The sequence below is a fragment of the Carcharodon carcharias genome, chromosome 4 (genome assembly GCF_017639515.1).
Source record: "Carcharodon carcharias isolate sCarCar2 chromosome 4, sCarCar2.pri, whole genome shotgun sequence".
NCBI classification, from domain to species: Eukaryota; Metazoa; Chordata; class Chondrichthyes; order Lamniformes; family Lamnidae; genus Carcharodon; species Carcharodon carcharias.
Genome location: NC_054470.1, coordinates 160,865,847 through 160,883,502, shown reverse-complemented (window position 1 = coordinate 160,883,502; position 17,656 = coordinate 160,865,847). Strand labels below are relative to the sequence as shown.

At 42.0% G+C, this 17,656-nt stretch overlaps 1 protein-coding gene across 1 annotated transcript in view; it reads right to left on the bottom strand.

Annotated features, from left to right (window-relative positions):
- Positions 1 to 17,430, bottom strand: part of pde8b (phosphodiesterase 8B) — a 359,526-nt gene extending 342,096 nt beyond the window's left edge. The window contains exon 1 of the mRNA XM_041186070.1: positions 17,236 to 17,430. Within this exon, the coding sequence (XP_041042004.1) occupies positions 17,236 to 17,376 (141 nt within the window). The 5' untranslated portion in view covers positions 17,377 to 17,430. The remainder of the gene's footprint in view (positions 1 to 17,235) is intronic.
- Positions 17,431 to 17,656: the final 226 nt, after the last annotated feature.

Here is a 17,656-nt window from a genome sequence, read left to right as displayed (position 1 = left end):
AAAATCAGTTTCAGGGGATTTAACTTGTAGCAATTGCTGTCCTAACAAAAGTATTTTTTTGAAAAACAGAAACTCAAAATTCAAAAAATTGATTTGAATAGTTCTTTACAGGTATTTGATTTTTAAACAGAATCTGAATAGTGCAAGTAGTGTTGTCACAGTACCACATCAATCCAATCTCGATCATGCTACAGTAAGAGATTGTATTAATACAGCATCTTTAAAGTAGTAAAATGTTCCAAGAGCTTCAAAGGAGTGTAATCAAAGAATTGACATTAATCTTTTCTTATTCTTTCATGGAATGTGGACATCGCTGGCAAGACCAGCATTTGCTGCCCATCCATAATTGCCCTTGAACTGAGTAGTTTGCCAGGCCATTTCAGAGGGCATTTAAGAGTCAACTACATTGCTGTGGATCTGGAGTCACATATGGGCCAGACCAGGTAAGGACAGATTTCCTTCCCTAAAGGACATTAGTGAACTAGATGTTTTTTTTTACGACGATCGATGATTATTTAATCGCCACCATTACTGAGATTAGCTTTCAATTCTAGATTTATTAAGTTGAATTTCATATTTAAATTCAATTTCACTAGCTGCAATGGTTGGATTTGAACCCAAATTCCGAGAGCATTAACCCTGAATTACTGGTTCAGTAACATGACCACACCACCATCTTTTCATTGTAAATAATATATAATTTAAAGCTTCCCCATCTGCAATGACTTCAATATAAAGAACAAAGTATTGCAGTAATGTAGTGCCTTTCATGACCTCAGAATATCCTAAAGTGCTTTACAACCAATGGAGTACTTTTGAATTGTAGACACTGTTGTAAAGCAGGAATTACAACAGCCAATTTGCACTCAGAAAGCTCCTACAAACACAGTGAAATAAATGACTAGATCAGCTGTTTTAAACATAGGTTGGGGCACAAATGTTGGCTAGGACATCAGATAAACTCCCTTACAACTCTTGGATAGTGGAGCAGAAGAGTTTACATCCACCTGAGAGGGAAGACGGGTTTTGGTTCAATGTCTCATCTTAAAGACGGCACCTCTAACAATTCAGTACTCCTTCAGTACTGCACAGTGCTTAACTGTCAGCCTACATTATGTGCTCAAGTCTCTCAATTGGGACTCAAACCCACAATCTACTGACTAAGGCAAAAGTGCTATCACTGAGTCAAAGTTGACAGCTGATATCTGTTCAGGAGATATTTGACTACTTACATTTATGCAAACAATTAAATTGAGCCATAGCTGACAGCTGATATTTATTGCAGGAGATATTTGACCACTTAATGCCATCTTTATGTAAACACAGTTAAATTCTCAATAAGCTTGTAAAGTCACAGAAGATCAACATTTAGATTTATTATGGGGCTTATTAATTACCAAGCAACATCAATTTTTCAAATACAACCACATAGTTAAAACATGACATGACACAACTAAAGAAAACAACTTGTGCAACTGCTAAAGATCTAGAACAAAGAAGACAGTACAGTGCCTTAATCCTCAGCCTTCTATCTCTGTAAATTAATACCCTCTAAGATGCAAACCAAAGTTAATTTTCACATAATTTACTTCATATTGGGATAAGAGAGACATCCCAAGTGCCACAAAAATGGCTTTGCTAGAAACACAATTACAGTGGCAAGTACAAAAAACATATTTTTATTTAAAGTTTTACTGTGACTACAAACTATGGGCAGAAATTTCCTGCCATGGGGGGGTGGGGGGGACTTTGTGTGGGCGGGCGTGAATGTAATCGGTGCCACTGATCAGGGACGCGCTGCCATTTTACGTGGGCAGGCCAATTAAGGCCCGTCCATCGTGATGCGCGCCCAGAAGCTCTGAGCGCTCCCTGTGCGGGCGGGGCGGGGGATTCCCTGAGTGGTTCCCTGCACTCTTTCGCATGCAGGCACGCAAAAGAGCGCAGAGATCTCCCTGAGACATGGAGGTGGCCCGGGAAGATCAGTTCAAGGTTTTAAAATTTAAATAGAGGGGAAAAAAAACTTTTAAAACATGCCCCCTCATGTGACAGTGTAAATGACTTTTTTCAAATTTTTTTATTTAGTTAAGAAATCCTTCATGAAGCCTCATCCCGCCCGTGGATGAGGTTTCATGAAAAATGCGAAGGCCGCCTGGGCTCTTCACCTGCCCACCAACCTTAAGGTTGGAAGAGCGGCTCAGTTAAGTACTTTAATTAGTTTTTAACAGGTCTTAATAGGCCTTTGACTGTTCGGAGGGCGCGCAGCCGCCTCCACTAAGCACCTACCGAACTGAGGATCAGAATGACACACGGGGACATCGGGACGCCACGCATCATTTTACGTGTTGGCGAGCGGGCCGGGGGGTGGGGGGGGGTGCTGGCTGATGGGAAAATGCTGACCTATGAGTTCACTCAGGTGGATTTTGTGAACTCTGACAAGAAAAAAACAATTAATGGAAGAGATTTTACTAAAAAACTATTACAAAATGTATCAGCAGTCTTTGCTTTTACCATGAATCAGCAAAATTGCCAAAGTCTGCAGGGAAATATTTTTTGAAATATTTCAGGAGCTGCATCAGCAGATAAAGTAAAAGCCTCAAAATACAATCTACAGAATCTCAAGAAGAAAAGGAGCAACTGAATTCTATGCTTTCAGCCTTATATCGTCTTCCTGTCCATTATTTCTAGCTTTCCCTCCTAAATGTTTATGTTGTTGATTTTTACCTGAGTTTTAACAACCCATTTGTGTGAAATAATTTAAAGCTACACATAAAGAACCCAGAGAAATGTTGTAAGAGCCCATGAGGTGTCCATACATGAATCACTGCCCACCATAACCCCCTGCACCACACCCCCTGACATCAGAAGTCTTACATAAATGTTCTGTCCAAATACCACACAACTAGGAGTATAAGTTGACGTTTGAGACCTCAAAAAATCCTCCAACAAAATGGGGATCTACTTAAACGTCAAGTAGAAAAAGGATGTAAATATAAGCTCGGCAACTAAAAGAAAGTCAGTTGAAATTTGGTGGTGGAGAAACTTTCAGAAACACTAATTCAGGACAAAATTAATAGTCACATGGCCAAATGCAAGTTAATTAAAGAAAACAAAAACAGAATTACCTGGGAAAACTCAGCAGGTCTGGCAGCATCGGCGGAGAAGAAAAGAGTTAACGTTTCGAATCCTCATGACCCTTCAACAGAATTGAGAGAATATTAGGAGAGGGGTGAAATGTAAGCTGGTTTAAGGGGGGTGGGGGTGGGGGAGAGAGAAGTGGGGTGGGGGGTGTGTGGTTATAGGGACAAGCAAGCAGTGATAGGAGCAGATAATCAAAAGATGTCACAGACAAAAGAACAAAGAGGTGTTGAAGGTGATGATATTATCTAAACGAATGTGCTAATTAAGAATGGATGGCAGGACACTCAATATACAGCTCTAGTGGGGGTGGGGTGGAAAGGCTAACAGGGCATAAAAGATATAGATTTAAAAATAATGGAAATAGGTGGGAAAAGAAAAATCTATATAAATTATTGGAAAAAAACAAAAGGAAGGGGGAAGAAACAGAAAGGGGCTGGGGATGGAGGAGAGAGTTCAAGATCTAAAGTTGTTGAATTCAATATTCAGTCCGGAAGGCTGTAAAGTGCCTAGTCGGAAGATGAGGTGCTGTTCTTCCAGTTTGCGTTGAGCTTCACTGGAACAATGCAGCAAGCCAAGGACAGACATGTGGGCAAGAGAGCAGGGTGGAGTATTAAAACGGCAAGCGACAGGGAGGTTTGGGTCTTCCTTGCGGACAGACCGCAGATGTTCTGCAAAGCGGTCACCCAGTTTACATTTGGTCTCTCCAATGTAGAGGAAACCGCATTGGGAGCAACAAATGCAGTAGACTAAGTTAGGGGAAATGCAAGTGAAATGCTGTTTCACTTGAAAGGAGTGTTTGGGCCCTTGTACGGTGAGGAGAGAGGAAGTGAAGGGGCAGGTGTTGCATCTTTTGCGTGGGCATGGGGAAGTGCCAAAGGTGGGGGTTGAGGAGTAGGGGGGTGATGGAGGAGTGGACCAGGGTGTCCCGGAGGGAACAATCCCTATGGAATGCCGCTGGGGGGGGTGAAGGGAAGATGTGTTTGGTGGTGGCATCATGCTGGAGTTGGCGGAAATGGCAGAGGATGATCCTTTGAATGCGGAGGCTGGTGGGGTGATAAGTGAGGACAAGGGGGACCCTATCATGTTTCTGGGAGGGAGGAGAAGACGTGAGGGCAGATGCACGGGAGATGGGCCGGACACGGTTGAGGGAGAAGGAGGAACTGTTTTTGAAGGTAGCATCATCAGAACAGATGCGACGGAGACGAAGGAACTGAGAGAATGGGATGGAGTCCTTATAGGAAGCGCGGTGTGAGGAGCTGTAGTCGAGGTAGCTGTGGGAGTCGGTAGGCTTGTAATGGAAAGCCTCCGCATTCAAAGTATCATTCTCCGCCATTTCTGCCAACCCCAGCATGATGCCACCACCAAACACATCTTCCATTCACCCCCCGGCGGCATTCCGTAAGGATCGTTCCCTCTGGGACACCCTGGACCAACCAATATCCATTACAAGCCTACCGACTCCCACAGCTACCTCGACTACAGCTCCTCACACCCCACTTCCTGTAAGGACTCCATCCCATTTTCTCAGTTCCTTCGCCTCCGTCGCATCTGTTCTGATGATGCTACCTTCAAAAACAGTTCCTCTGACATGTCCTCCTTCTTCCTTAACTGAGGTTTTCCACCCACGGTCGTTGACAGGGCCCTCAACCATGTCCGGCCCATCTCCCGCGCATCCGCACTCACGTCTTCTCCTCCCTCCCAGAAACATGATAGGGTCCCCCTTGTCCTCACTTATCACCCCACCAGCCTCCACATTCAAAGGATCATCCTCCGCCATTTCCGCCAACTCCAGCATGATGCCACCACCAAACACATCTTCCCTTCACCCCCCCCAGCGGCATTCCGTAGGGATCATTCCCTCCGGGACACCCTGGTCCACTCCTCCATCACCCCCTACTCCTCAACCCCCACCTATGGCACCTCCCCATGCCCACACAAAAGATGCAACATCTGCCCCTTCACTTCCTCTCTCCTCACCGTCCAAGGGCCCAAATACTCCTTTCAAGTGAAGCAGCATTTCACTTGCATTTCCCCTAACTTAGTCTACTGCATTCGTTGCTCCCAATGCGGTCTCTTCTACGTTGGAAAGACCAAACGTAAACTGGGCGACCGCTTTGCAGAACATCTGTAGTCTGTCCGCAAGAAAGACACAAATCTCCCAGTCGCTTGCCATTTTAACACTCCACCCTGCTCTCTTGCCCACATGTCTGTCCTTAGCTTGCTGCATTGTTCCAGTGAAGCCCAACGCAAACTGGAGGAACAACACCTCATCTTCCGACTAGGCACTTTACAGCCTTCTGGACTGAATACTGAATTCAACAACTTTAGATCTTGAACTCCCTCCTCCATCCCCACTCCATTTCCGTTTCTTCCCCCTTCCTTTTGTTTTTTCCAATAATTTATATAGATTTTTCTTTTCCCACCTATTTCCATTATTTTTAAATCTATATCTTTTATGCCCTGTTAGCCTTTCCACCCCACCCCCACTAGAGGTGTACCTTGAGTGTCCTGCCATCCATTCTTAATTAGCACATTCGTTTAGATAATATCACCACCTTCAACACCTCTTTGTTCTTTTGTCTGTGACATCTTTTGATTATCTGCTCCTATCACTGCCTGCTTGTCCCTACAACCACACACCCCCCACAACTTCTCTCCCCCCAGCCCCCCCACCCTGATACCAGTTTATATTTCACCCCTCTCCTAATATTCACTCAGTTCTGTTGAAGGGTCATGAGGACTCGAAACATCAACTCTTTTCTTCTCCGCCGATGCTGCCAGACCTGCTGAGTTTTTCCAGGTGACAGATGAAGTTCAATGCATAGAAATGTGAAGTGATTCATTTTGATAGGAAGAGCATGGAGGGACAATAGTAACTAAAAGCTATAACTCTAAAAGGGATGCAGGAGCAGAGAGAACTACATGTTTATGTGCATAAATCATTGAAGGTGGCAGGACAGGTGTAGAGAATAGTTAATAAAGCATACAGTATCTTAGGTGTTATCAATAGGAACAGAGAGTACAAGAGCAAGGAGGTTATGTTGAACTTGTATAGGACATGAGCTCAGCTGCAGTATTGCATCCAGTTCTGGGTGCCACACTTTAGGAAGGATGTGAAGGCATTGTAGAGAGTGCAGAAAAGATTCACGAGAATAGTTCTAGAATTGAGGAACTTCAGTTATGAAGATAGATTGGAGAAGTTAGGACTGTTTTCCTTGAAGAAAAGAAAGCTGAAAGGAGATTTGATAGAGGTGTTCAAAATCATGAGGTGTCTGGGCAGAGTAGATAGGGAGAAACTATTCCTACTTGTGACACAAGGATCGAGAATGAGAGGGCAGAGATTTAAAGTAATTGGTAAAAGAAGCAAAAGCAACATGAGGAAAACCTTTTCACATAGCAAGTAGCTAAAGTCTGGAATGCAGTGCTTTAGAGAGTGGTGGAGGTAGGTTCAATTGAAGCATTCAAAAGGGAATTAGACAGTTATCTACAAAGGAAGAATATGATGGTTGTGCAGTGAAGAGTACTAAGTGAATTTCTCATTCTGAGAGCTGGCGCAGACACAATGGGCCGAATGGCCTCCTTCTGCGCTGTAATTTTTCTGTGATTCTGTTTCTGCGATTCTGAATTGCCAGTGTTGTTAAAGGTGGTCGTCATTTTGAAATGTGAGAAAAAACATAACACCATCAAATTAAATCAATGTGACACATTTTATTGAATGAGTGTGGTTAAAGATATCCTTGTAAAATTCAATCAAAATATTTTTAAAACTATCAAATTCATTGTCATCAACATTGAACGCTAAGAGTCCAATAAATTCATTCTGAGGCACTTCGGCTATGGTATCATCATAAGGATTCTACTCTGGATCAAATTTGGCGCTCTTGGTTTCAGAATCATCTCAGCAACAAATCATCTGCCTCTCCATCCATTTTGAACCATCTGTTTACAGTTTGTAGCATCTGATGATTCAATGACATCATATTTCCACTCTTTGTGAAGGTTTTTTATCTGCCATTCAGAGTGAAAATAATTCTTGAATGACTTGTTGAGGCACATATCCAAAGGTTGAACTATGGACATTGGACCCCTGGTATAACTGCAGTTTGGGCATTATTTCTTTGCAAGTGTTTCTCGGTCTCACTGGTTATATTGGATTTGAACATGTCCCTCAGCTGCGTTCTTTGAGTAGGCCACTGGGACATCTATTCCACACAATACCAATCCACAACTTCATTCCATCTCAACCATCTATCTGTTGTCATGGGCATATATTCCTGCATGGAACTTGATTTTCGGCATGGTTTAAGCTTGAAAATCATGAATTGTTTCAAACCTTTCCGCTCCACAGTTCAGTTGCTGGGCATATTGAAACTCATAGACAATTCATCCATGCTGCTGATGTGACATTATGGGTTCTCGTGCTTTTGCCACTGCCTAATGAATTGCTGGAAACTGGCAATTTTGGCATCAAGTAGTCTCTAAGCGATCTTGGTTTTCTGCCATAAACCAGACATTTTTGTTCCATAAAGCAGCTATAGCAATTAGCTATTGCTCTGAAATCTTTGTTGGACTCAGGGTTTGATTTGGCCAACTTAGGTCCATATATTCACATTGCATTTCTGGTGATGATATAACCATTCTGACGATTTTCAAGGACCAATTCTGATACATGCTTCTCAAGATCAGGCTAGTGGCTGGTCCTTGTTCTCATGGCGCATTTGGTCTTTGGCATCTTCTTCAGAGGAGATCCTGTCTTCTTCCACTCTTGCAACAGTTTTTCACTAAAGCTGAGTGCCCTTGCTGCAGCACATTTATTTGAAAAGTTAGCAAATCTTATAATTTTTAGCTTGAAAGCAGCTTCATACTTCATTATTTTTGCATGAGGACCCATTTCTGTTCATCGTTTGTCATGCATGCATGTGTGTGTTAAACTCCCGCACATCTTCTCGGCAACATAGCCCATATCACCATGCACCAACTTATAAGGTGAGGCATTTCTGAAGTGAAAAATTGATATAACATTTCTTCACATAAAGCTGGGAGGTGGGGTTGACTTATACACCGAGTATAGGCCTAAACATGATTTTTGGTGCCAAAAAGATTGTGTCATCTTAGAAGCTGCAATCTACAGAACAACTGGCATGGACTCAATGGGCAAATGGCCTACTTCTGTGCTGTGATCACTTTATGACAACTGATAACCAAGTTTTGGCAGTAGCTACTAAACTTTAACTATTCTTGCTGCTGTTCCATTTAAGTTAAATAGCTCTCACATTGACCTATTGTATTAACTCTAATGGAGCAATTAGTAACCTTTGCACCTTTGCCTATTTTCTCAAAATTGCTCCTGGGAACAGACAGGTATGAAGCAATAACTTGCTGACTCAGTATTTATTTTTTCTTCTCTTGCTAGAGGCTTCACAAGCATCATTTGATCATAGATTCATTTGAAATTCTTTACGTGGAGCAGACATTCTAAGATCCTACAAATCTTTCAGTACACAAGGCAACATGGCTGCAGCAGCAAGTTTCACTATGCAAGACATGTTAGAAGAAGGGTGCAAGTGAGGGCTGAGGCCATAGGTGGAAGATCACTGGTACTCACTTCTACCTCCGATTTCATTTCCATCAAATGTAATGGAACTACCTCTATCTCACAGAGAAATACCTTGTGAAAACACTTTGCCTGGTCAGGGGCACTATTCAAATATTTTCACCTGCAACTAGATGTGCAACTAGTGAAGAACGTTAATACTACATGAAGCACAATGACACACTCAAATTTAATCCCACAGGGTCCTTTCAAGAAACAGATATTGCTGAAAATGCCAATTTGCACCTCACTGCTGCATTACTAAAGTGCCAGATCTGTTTCAACATAATCACCACTGTGTTACATTCAGCACCAGAATGCAGCATAAGAAATAGATATGGTATTGTAAAAAGTGTGCAAGGCATCAGCGATTGAACCCAAGCACTCGTACAACATTTTGTGGCATAGAGCAACAGAAAAATACATCATTCCATGAATGTCAAACAGGGTCACTGTACATCGATAAAGAATTCTGAATTCAAATGCATAGTTTATAAGGAGTACATATGATGGAATTCAATGTCTGTACTTGACATCCCATCCCAAATGCTGGGATATGCCAGGGTACTGGGGCAAAGGAGGAGGTCGCTGGGAGCACATTTCAGGTGTCTCCATGAATGGGGAAGCCAGTAATTCTAACAAAAGCTATCTGTTCCATTATGGGTGATGTAGGCTACTTAGATCCCTTCATTTTTTCAATGTGTTTTGTCTGTACATGCATTGAAAAAAAAATGGCAATGTTTGAAATTGCTGGGGTCCTGGCCACTGACAAGTGTAGGATTCTGAGGTGAGTTCCATTTCTATCGGGGCAGGGCAGTAAATTGCCACTCACTCAGCATCCTAGCCCACCACTCTTTTTTCGTGGCAAGGATAAAGAAATTTTCAGCCTGGGTGTCGCATGCTCTTGTCGTGCTCATGACAAGGCCCCTGTTCCATGGAACCACCCCCCCCTTGAAATTAGAACAGGCTGAGATCCACTATATAGAGGCCCAAGACTAACTTATTGCCCTTCTCTGGTGTAGCAGTGCAACAAAAGGGCCACAGATTTCTGTTTCCTCAAATATTCAACAGTGGCAACCAGTTAAATGGTCAGTTCCTTGGAGATAAGGGTTGCTGACTTAAAACAGAGTTTATGAAATCAATATGTAGTACCTGTAATTGTTAGCAAAGAATGTACTTACTTAAATGAAACAATAACATCATCAAACAGATCTTCAGGTTGCTTAAGAATGTCTTTATTATTTAGACAATTATTCATTCTCAGGATGTGGTCAATACTGGTATTTATTGCCCATTCCAGATGCTCAGAAGGTGTTGGTAGACCAAATTCTTTGAATCACTACAGTCCATGTTGTATCCTTCGAAGCTGACACAACTATTCCAGCTGTGAGTGCCTACATATATTGTGGTGCTAATCTTGCCATATTCTCACCTATATAATGACATGAATGCACTCCACAATGTACCTTTGTAGGTGATGTGTTTTGCATCACTTCTGAAAGATGTCATAAAGAGCTGTATGAATGAAAATTCTTTCATTTTCCCAGTGAGTCACACTGGCAAAAGAACTAGCAACAACTTGAAAGTCATTTCTTCTGAGTTGCTCAAGGCAGTGACCACTGGTTCCATGTGTGGAGACCATTGTACTTCTACATTATCTCTGAAACTCTTATTAATAGTGTCCTCAATTATGCTTCCAGGAGGGATTGAAACCAGCTATTGTTATGTCTTGAATTGTGCACATCAACACCTCAAAATAACGAGGGGAAGCTTTTCTTGAGAGATGTTCACTCTTGATGTTCCTAGAATCTCTCTTGAAAAAAATGCCACAACCAAGAGCTCATGCACTGGATAATGAAGTTTGCAACATTGTTCAGCTTGCCTCGTGAGTTCTGGATTACAAAGCAGTTCATTGGAACCTGTGGACATGTTGGATTTACACTCAGCTGCAGCCAGCATTTGTTTAGCTGATAAAGCTGTCCCATCTTTTTTTAAAATTCATTTACGGGATGTGGGCTTCGCTGGCTGGGCCAGTATTTATTGTGCATCCCTAGTTGCCCTTGAGAAGGTGGTGGTAAGCTGCCTTTTTGACTGCTGCAGGCCATGTGGTGTAAGTACATCCACAGTGCTGTTAGATAGGGAGTTCCAGGATTTTGATCCAGTGACAGTGAAGGAATGGCGACATATTTCCAAGTCAGGATGGCGAGTGACTTGGAGGAAAACTTCCAGATGATGGCGTTTCCATCCATCTGCTGCCCTTGTCCTACTAGATGGTGGTGGTCGTGGGTTTGGAAGGTGCTGTCTAAGGAGCCTTGGTGAGTTCCTGCAGTGCATCTTGTAGATGGTACACACAGCTGCTACTGTGCGTCGGTGGTGGAGGGAGTGAATGTTTGTGGATGGGGTGCCAATCAAGCGGGCAAGTTTATCCTGGATGGTGTCAAGCTTCTTGAGTGTTGTGGGAGTTGCACTCATCCAGGCAAGTGGAGACTATTCCATCACACTCCTAACTTGTGCCTTGCAGATGGTGGACAGGCTTTTGGGGAGTCAGGAGGTGACTTACTCATCACATGATTCCTAGTCACTGACCTGCTCTTGTAGCCACAGTATTTATGTGGCTAGTTCAGTTCAGTTTCTGGTCAGCGGTAACCCCCAGGATATTGATAGTAGGGGATTCAGTGATGGTAATGCTGTTGAACATCAAGGGGCAATGGTTGGATTTTCTCTTGTTGGAGATGGTCATTGCTTGACACTTGTGTGGCCCAAATGTTACTTGCGACTTGTCAGCCCAAGCCTGGATATTGTCCAGGTCTTGCTGCGTTTGGACATGGACTGCTTCAGTATCAGAGGAGTCATGAATGGTGCTGAACATTGTGCAATCATCAGTGAACATTCCCACTTCTGACCTTATGATGGAAGGAAGGTCATTGATCAAGCAGCTGAATATGGATGGGCTGAGGAGACTCCCCTGAGGATCTCCTGCAGTGATGTCCTACAGCTACACTTACAACTGTGATGAGTGACTCACCATTCTCTGCACTCTCTCCTTTAAGTCACTGAAGCCATCTGACATGTCCATATCTGAGTTTCATGTTTTGCCAGTATCCTAGAACAATTGACAGTCTTACTTTATTTTCAGGTGAGCTACACACAAAGCCATAAAACAATGCAGCTGCCGAGAATATTAAGCACAAAACACTCATTCATATTTATCTTACACTAACAGTGAAAATCTGCTTTCAACAGAAGGCACTGTGAAGGCAGGCAAAAAAATCTGAGTAGGCCAAAAGTCTTGTGCCTCTTGAAGACTTTGTCCCAGAGATCATCACCTGGGAAGCTAACTCCGTTGGGTGACATATAGCCTGCGGGACTGGAGGCAGTCCAGTTTTGTATAGTTTGTTACGGACATGAGAAATACAGGCAAACTGTACTTAATTCCTCTCACAACCTGTACTTAAGCAGAAGGTGCTGAGAATTATTTTTAAAGTAAGTGGTGACATGTTTTCCCAAACCTTCGGTTTATGTGATACAATTTAATAATAACCCGCAGCAAACTCGCATTATGATGAATTCAGAAGGATAGTTTATGTCACATTCAATACCCAGGAGAGGAGTTCATCTGCATTTTGTCTGCTTTCATTAATTACAAGGGGTTTGTATAATGAGATGTGAGATTCCACAAGCTGAGTGGATAAGGGCCAACCCTATGGTCAGGTGACTTGTAGCAGCCATCCTTTTTGGTTCAGCGGAAAATTCATTTTAAAAAATAGCAATAAGAAAGTTTTGAGCATACAGTGTTGGGTTTCTTTTCATGTCATAGGAACCCAACAAGTTATACACAATAACATTTATGTGCAAATATGTCCTGCACATGTAAAGCAGAAACTGGGTAGTGTTGAAAAAAATAAGGTATTGGCCCAGATCTTCTGGTCTCTGGATGATCGTACCCCAGAGGTACCCTGGGTGATCTGAGGGGTCCTTCAGTTCAAGTTCCAAAGCAAAGACTCTGTGGGAATTGCAAAGACTCTGTGGGAATTGCCTGGGAAGTTTCAACTGCCGATGGGCAATTACCCTGCACCCAGAACCCTCTGAAAAAGTCTCCCACTCTAAGTTAGAGTCAAAATTTGGAAGGTTCCAAATCACTTACCAGAATGTTAGACAGGAAAAAAACCATATGTAACTGCTAGGTAACTATGCAACTGATGCCCCCAACTCCCTACTGCTCCGCTCCTTCAACCTTCTGACCCCTTTAGACTCTCCAAGCACCCAACCCTCCGACTCCCCCCCACCCTCTGACCTGACCTCACCACCCCACCCAGCTGGCACCCTACCTGACCTATGACATTGCTATCCTCCCTACCCTCCCACTCTACTCACCCAGTCACCTGCTACCCTGCCACTCTGCCACCCTACTATTCTGCCACCCTGCCTACTTAACTCACTCGCATTCACTAACATGGTGAAAAGCTATTTAAATGCCCCAAAGCTTTTCACTGTGTTAGTGAATGAAGACTTCCCAAAATATGGCAGCTAACGCCATAAAAAGGGGATGTGTCTTGGCTTCCCCCAATGAACCCACACTACGAAGGAGGACTCCGAGAACAGGTACACTCCGCATTTCTGAAGAGACCCAGTTTGGAAGTCTAAATGAGAAATGCGGAGCTCCGGTGCTGTGTAAAAGAATAATAGCAGGGAGGCAATGCAATGGTGATTGCCATTACTCAGAAGATTCAGTTCATTGTTTATGCAGCAATAGCATGCTGTCTGCACACATAGAGACTGTATAGTGTTGAAAAAAAGGTATTGTATACACAGCAATAACATGCCTGACCTGTTAGAAAGTGACCTTTTCTTCTTATAATCTAACAGAATCCCAAGAGCAGAGCCAGGTTCTCTCAGCAGCAGCCTCCCTACAGTACTTCAAATACAAACCAGCCCAGAACCATCCCCTCCTGAGGGCATTCGCGATTGAGAAGAAGCAGGTGATTCATTCCTCACAGATATGGAAGAGGTAAAGGTGGAAGCTGAAGACGACCTGGCGACTTTTGCATGGGGGCATGGCATGGGCACAAGCCCTTTTGTTTCACTCCGATTCTTACCTCCTACCACTATCATCACATATTTCAGGAGCATGAACTAGTGCACCAATCATTTGTCTCTTTGTACAATATGATGCAACTAGCTGATACACAGTTGGGTGTTGTTGTGCAGCTCACAGCATCAGTCACATCTCCAGAGGAAAACCCAGGCATGTAGGCATTGAGCAACATTGCTGTACTTGTTCCAATTAATGCTGTCTGAGTTTTGGGTCCACGTTCCATGATGCGGTAATGGATTGCTTCAGCATAAACTTCAGATAGCTACAAATGAGGGTTTCAGATCCCTTTTGGCAAAAAATGCTGTATGTTCAGGCATAACAACAGCCAATGCAAGAATAATGTTTCCAAATAGGGTATGTGACTAAAAGAACAGGACTAGGCAGATGGCTTTAGGTTCCTATCAATCCTTTGCAGTTTTCTCTGGGGAGATGACAGGAGGAGCCTCACCAAAGGCACACAGCTCCAGGACAATCTTTCCTGGCATACACATGAAGCCATCTTAGTCTTCCATTTGTTAAAGTATGCAGCCAGCACAGCCACATGCAAGTCTCTCATAAGAGATCTCTAGATCTAATCCTTCCAGCAATCCGTAATGTATGAATGGAATTAAAATATCATGATGCATTAGCACATATACTAATAAGGAGTGCAGTGACACATACGATTAAACTTACTGCACCTTCGCTATTATTTTTATTAAAGATACTTTAGTTTCATAGAAATCATTTATTACATCGAATATGCAGTACAGAAACAGGTCAAAATGAATGGCCATCACATAAACAGCATCACTGAGGAATGGTTCTTTAAAAATAACAAATGTTCAATATAAAGAGGACGGTCTTAAGGAAAGACATATTTAATGAGAGCATTGTGAACCTGTATTGCTTTATCCAGTAAATGCAGATTTTCTGTTAACGGCTCATCAGCATTCTCACCCTCTTTTTCATGCCTTGTTGCCATTTATGTCCCACAATGTTGCGTACAGGAATACGCAATAATAGGAGTTACAATTTTGCTGCCAATACATTTATTAAAGAAAGACTTGCTGATGCACACACTGCTGTGCAAACTTAAATGGTCTTTACAATGTTCCTGCTCTGTTCACTGTTGATCTCAGCTGTCCCTTTTTGCACCTTAGCCTCAATCAGCCATCATTAATACAATGTGCGTTGGAAGGCAGACATGTAAAAATTTGCATAATTATCTTGAAAAGTCTTTAACCATCCCTTAACAAGTCAAAGACTATTAATTGTAGGCCTGTACATTATTGTGAGTTAAACCAGTTGGTGCCAGAAGGAAATTTGAAACTGGGCTTAAGTGAGCTAATGCTCCATTAATGCTATCAAAGCATTAACTAGATTAAAACACAACTGCAACATGCTCCAGAGCCAAAACTAATATCAAGTGAAAAAGCAGAAAGTAAATTAGGAATTTCTATTTTACTGTAGATTCTCCATTTTACTTGAAATTCTTTCATTTTGTATTTATCAATCCATGCAAATAACAGTAAGTTTTACTAAAGTCATCAAATTGGTAGTAACTCTGAATTGTTCCTTGAATTGTAGATTTGGCTTATGTTTTTCTTTAAGATAATAGGAGTTACAATTTTTCTATTCTTATGTAGGAAGGCAGTTTTGAGAATAAGTTGGCAAATTAGCTCGTTTCCTACTATTGCTTTAATTAAAATATTATTTGGTAAGATTTGCCTGGTAGAGCACTGATTCTGCAATTCTCTGTAATATTGTCATTTATACACGATAAAGACATTGCCCCATTCCCCCCACTAGAGACAGTAAGTCTCACCAATGAATACTAGAGTGCATGAGCTTAGAGTGAAAGGCTGATAAGACTAGTTTTATACCTTGTGTGAAACTAAACAGGAAAGAATTCTAAGATCAGTGACACCATGTTATTTCTTATTGAAGCATATGAAATATTAATTTAGATAGTGAACTATAGCATTACAGATAATAAACCCTAAAGTAGATTGTTAAAAATATTTAACATGGAGCTTAATGAAAATATTTCATAAAACATTTTGAATGACCTCAAATTTCAAAGGATTAACTTTTTAGAATCTAATAGTATTGGGTGCAGGAACAGAGAGACCTGGGGGTATTTGTGCACAAATCATTGAAGGTTGCAGTGTAGGCTGAGACAGTGATTTAAAGGCATATGGGGTCCTGGAGGTTATAAATAGAGGCATAGAGTATGAAAGTGAGGAAGTTATGATGAACCTTTATAAAACACTAGTTCGGCCTCAACTGGAATATTGTGTCCAATTTGGTGCACTATACTTTAGGAAGATGTGAAAGCTTTAGAGAGCGCAGGAAAAAGTCGCAAGAATGGTACCAGAGATGGGGGACTGCAGTTATGTGGATAGATTGCAGAAGCTAGGGTTGCTCTCCTTAGGGAAGATTTAGAGGAGATTTGACAGAATGTTCAAAATCATGAGGAGTCTAGGCAGAATAGAGAGAGAGAAATTGTTCCCCTTGGCAGAAGGATGGTAAACCAGGGAACATGGATTTCAGGTGAATGGCTAAAGAACCAACAGCAACATGAGGGGAAACTCTCCCCACCTCCTGCAGCAAATGGTGAGGATCTGGAATGCACTGCTTGAGGGTGTGGTGGAGGCAGATGCAATGGTGGTTTTCAAAAAGAAATTAGAAAAGAAATTGCATGGCTAAGGCTAAAGGGTGGGGGTCCGGGACTAATTGATTAGCTCTTGCAGAAAGCCAATAGGTCGCATGGCTTCCTTCTGTGCTGTAACCATTCTGTGATTCTATGACATCCTTTATCATTCCGCAGACTTGAAACCTTATAGAAATTAATTAATTGTTGTTATTTATTCACTAATAAATGCATTTCTATTCAGAATTAAATCCCTGCAAATTATTGCATATATATCAAAACCGGGAATATCGAGTGCCCAATAGTTTCTGGATAATGTCAAACATTTTGCCTATGCTTTGGGGTGAAAGTTAACCTACAACCATCAATTAGGCTTGCTTCTTTCTCTAAACACCTCATACGTCACAATGTTTAGACACGGTAAATGTGGTTTCAAGAACATCATCAAAACTATGTGAGTTTCAGAAATTTAACAAAGAAGTGTCATAACGCTTATGAAAATATTGAAAATTCCACATATTTGTAAAACAGTAACGTGACTAATTACGACGCAGTATTTCACCCATCAAGTCATAGTTCATTTCTTTTCCTCAATTTCGCATTATTTCACAAACAAATGTGACACTAAATCAATGATATAATCGCAAACTGCAAAGAACCTTAATTCTCTTCACCCTATCCCCAGCAAAAAAAAAGGTCCATTCAATGTTCGATATCATAAGCAGCCCTGTATTCTTCTACCCCACCAACTCTTTTACACCGCGTTTCTCTCACCTCCTTCGGCGGCAGACTGTTCTCATTCATTCTACTCTTACTAGAAATAAGTTCCCACTGACTCCAACGTTGATCTCCACTCCGGACTTGCTTTACTATACCTCCATATGTGGATAAACACGAAGCATTTTTCGTGGGCATGTGTTTATTCAGCTTGAATACAGTGATCCACTACCTTCAGCCAGCTGGTTACACCTTTAATCCCCTGGAATTTAGATTTCTCCAGACTGATCAACAGTGGAGTGTACTTCAGCCTTTTACTTCCACTTCAGCCAGAACTTCGGGTCCTAGTGTCCCTCCAGTTACAAAACACGATAGGCATTGCAATTGCTGCTTTGTCAAGGATTTAAAAAGCCACCAGATATTTAATTCTATAGAAATTGCATAAACTTTGCAATAACTTTAAAGGTGTCTGTCGAGT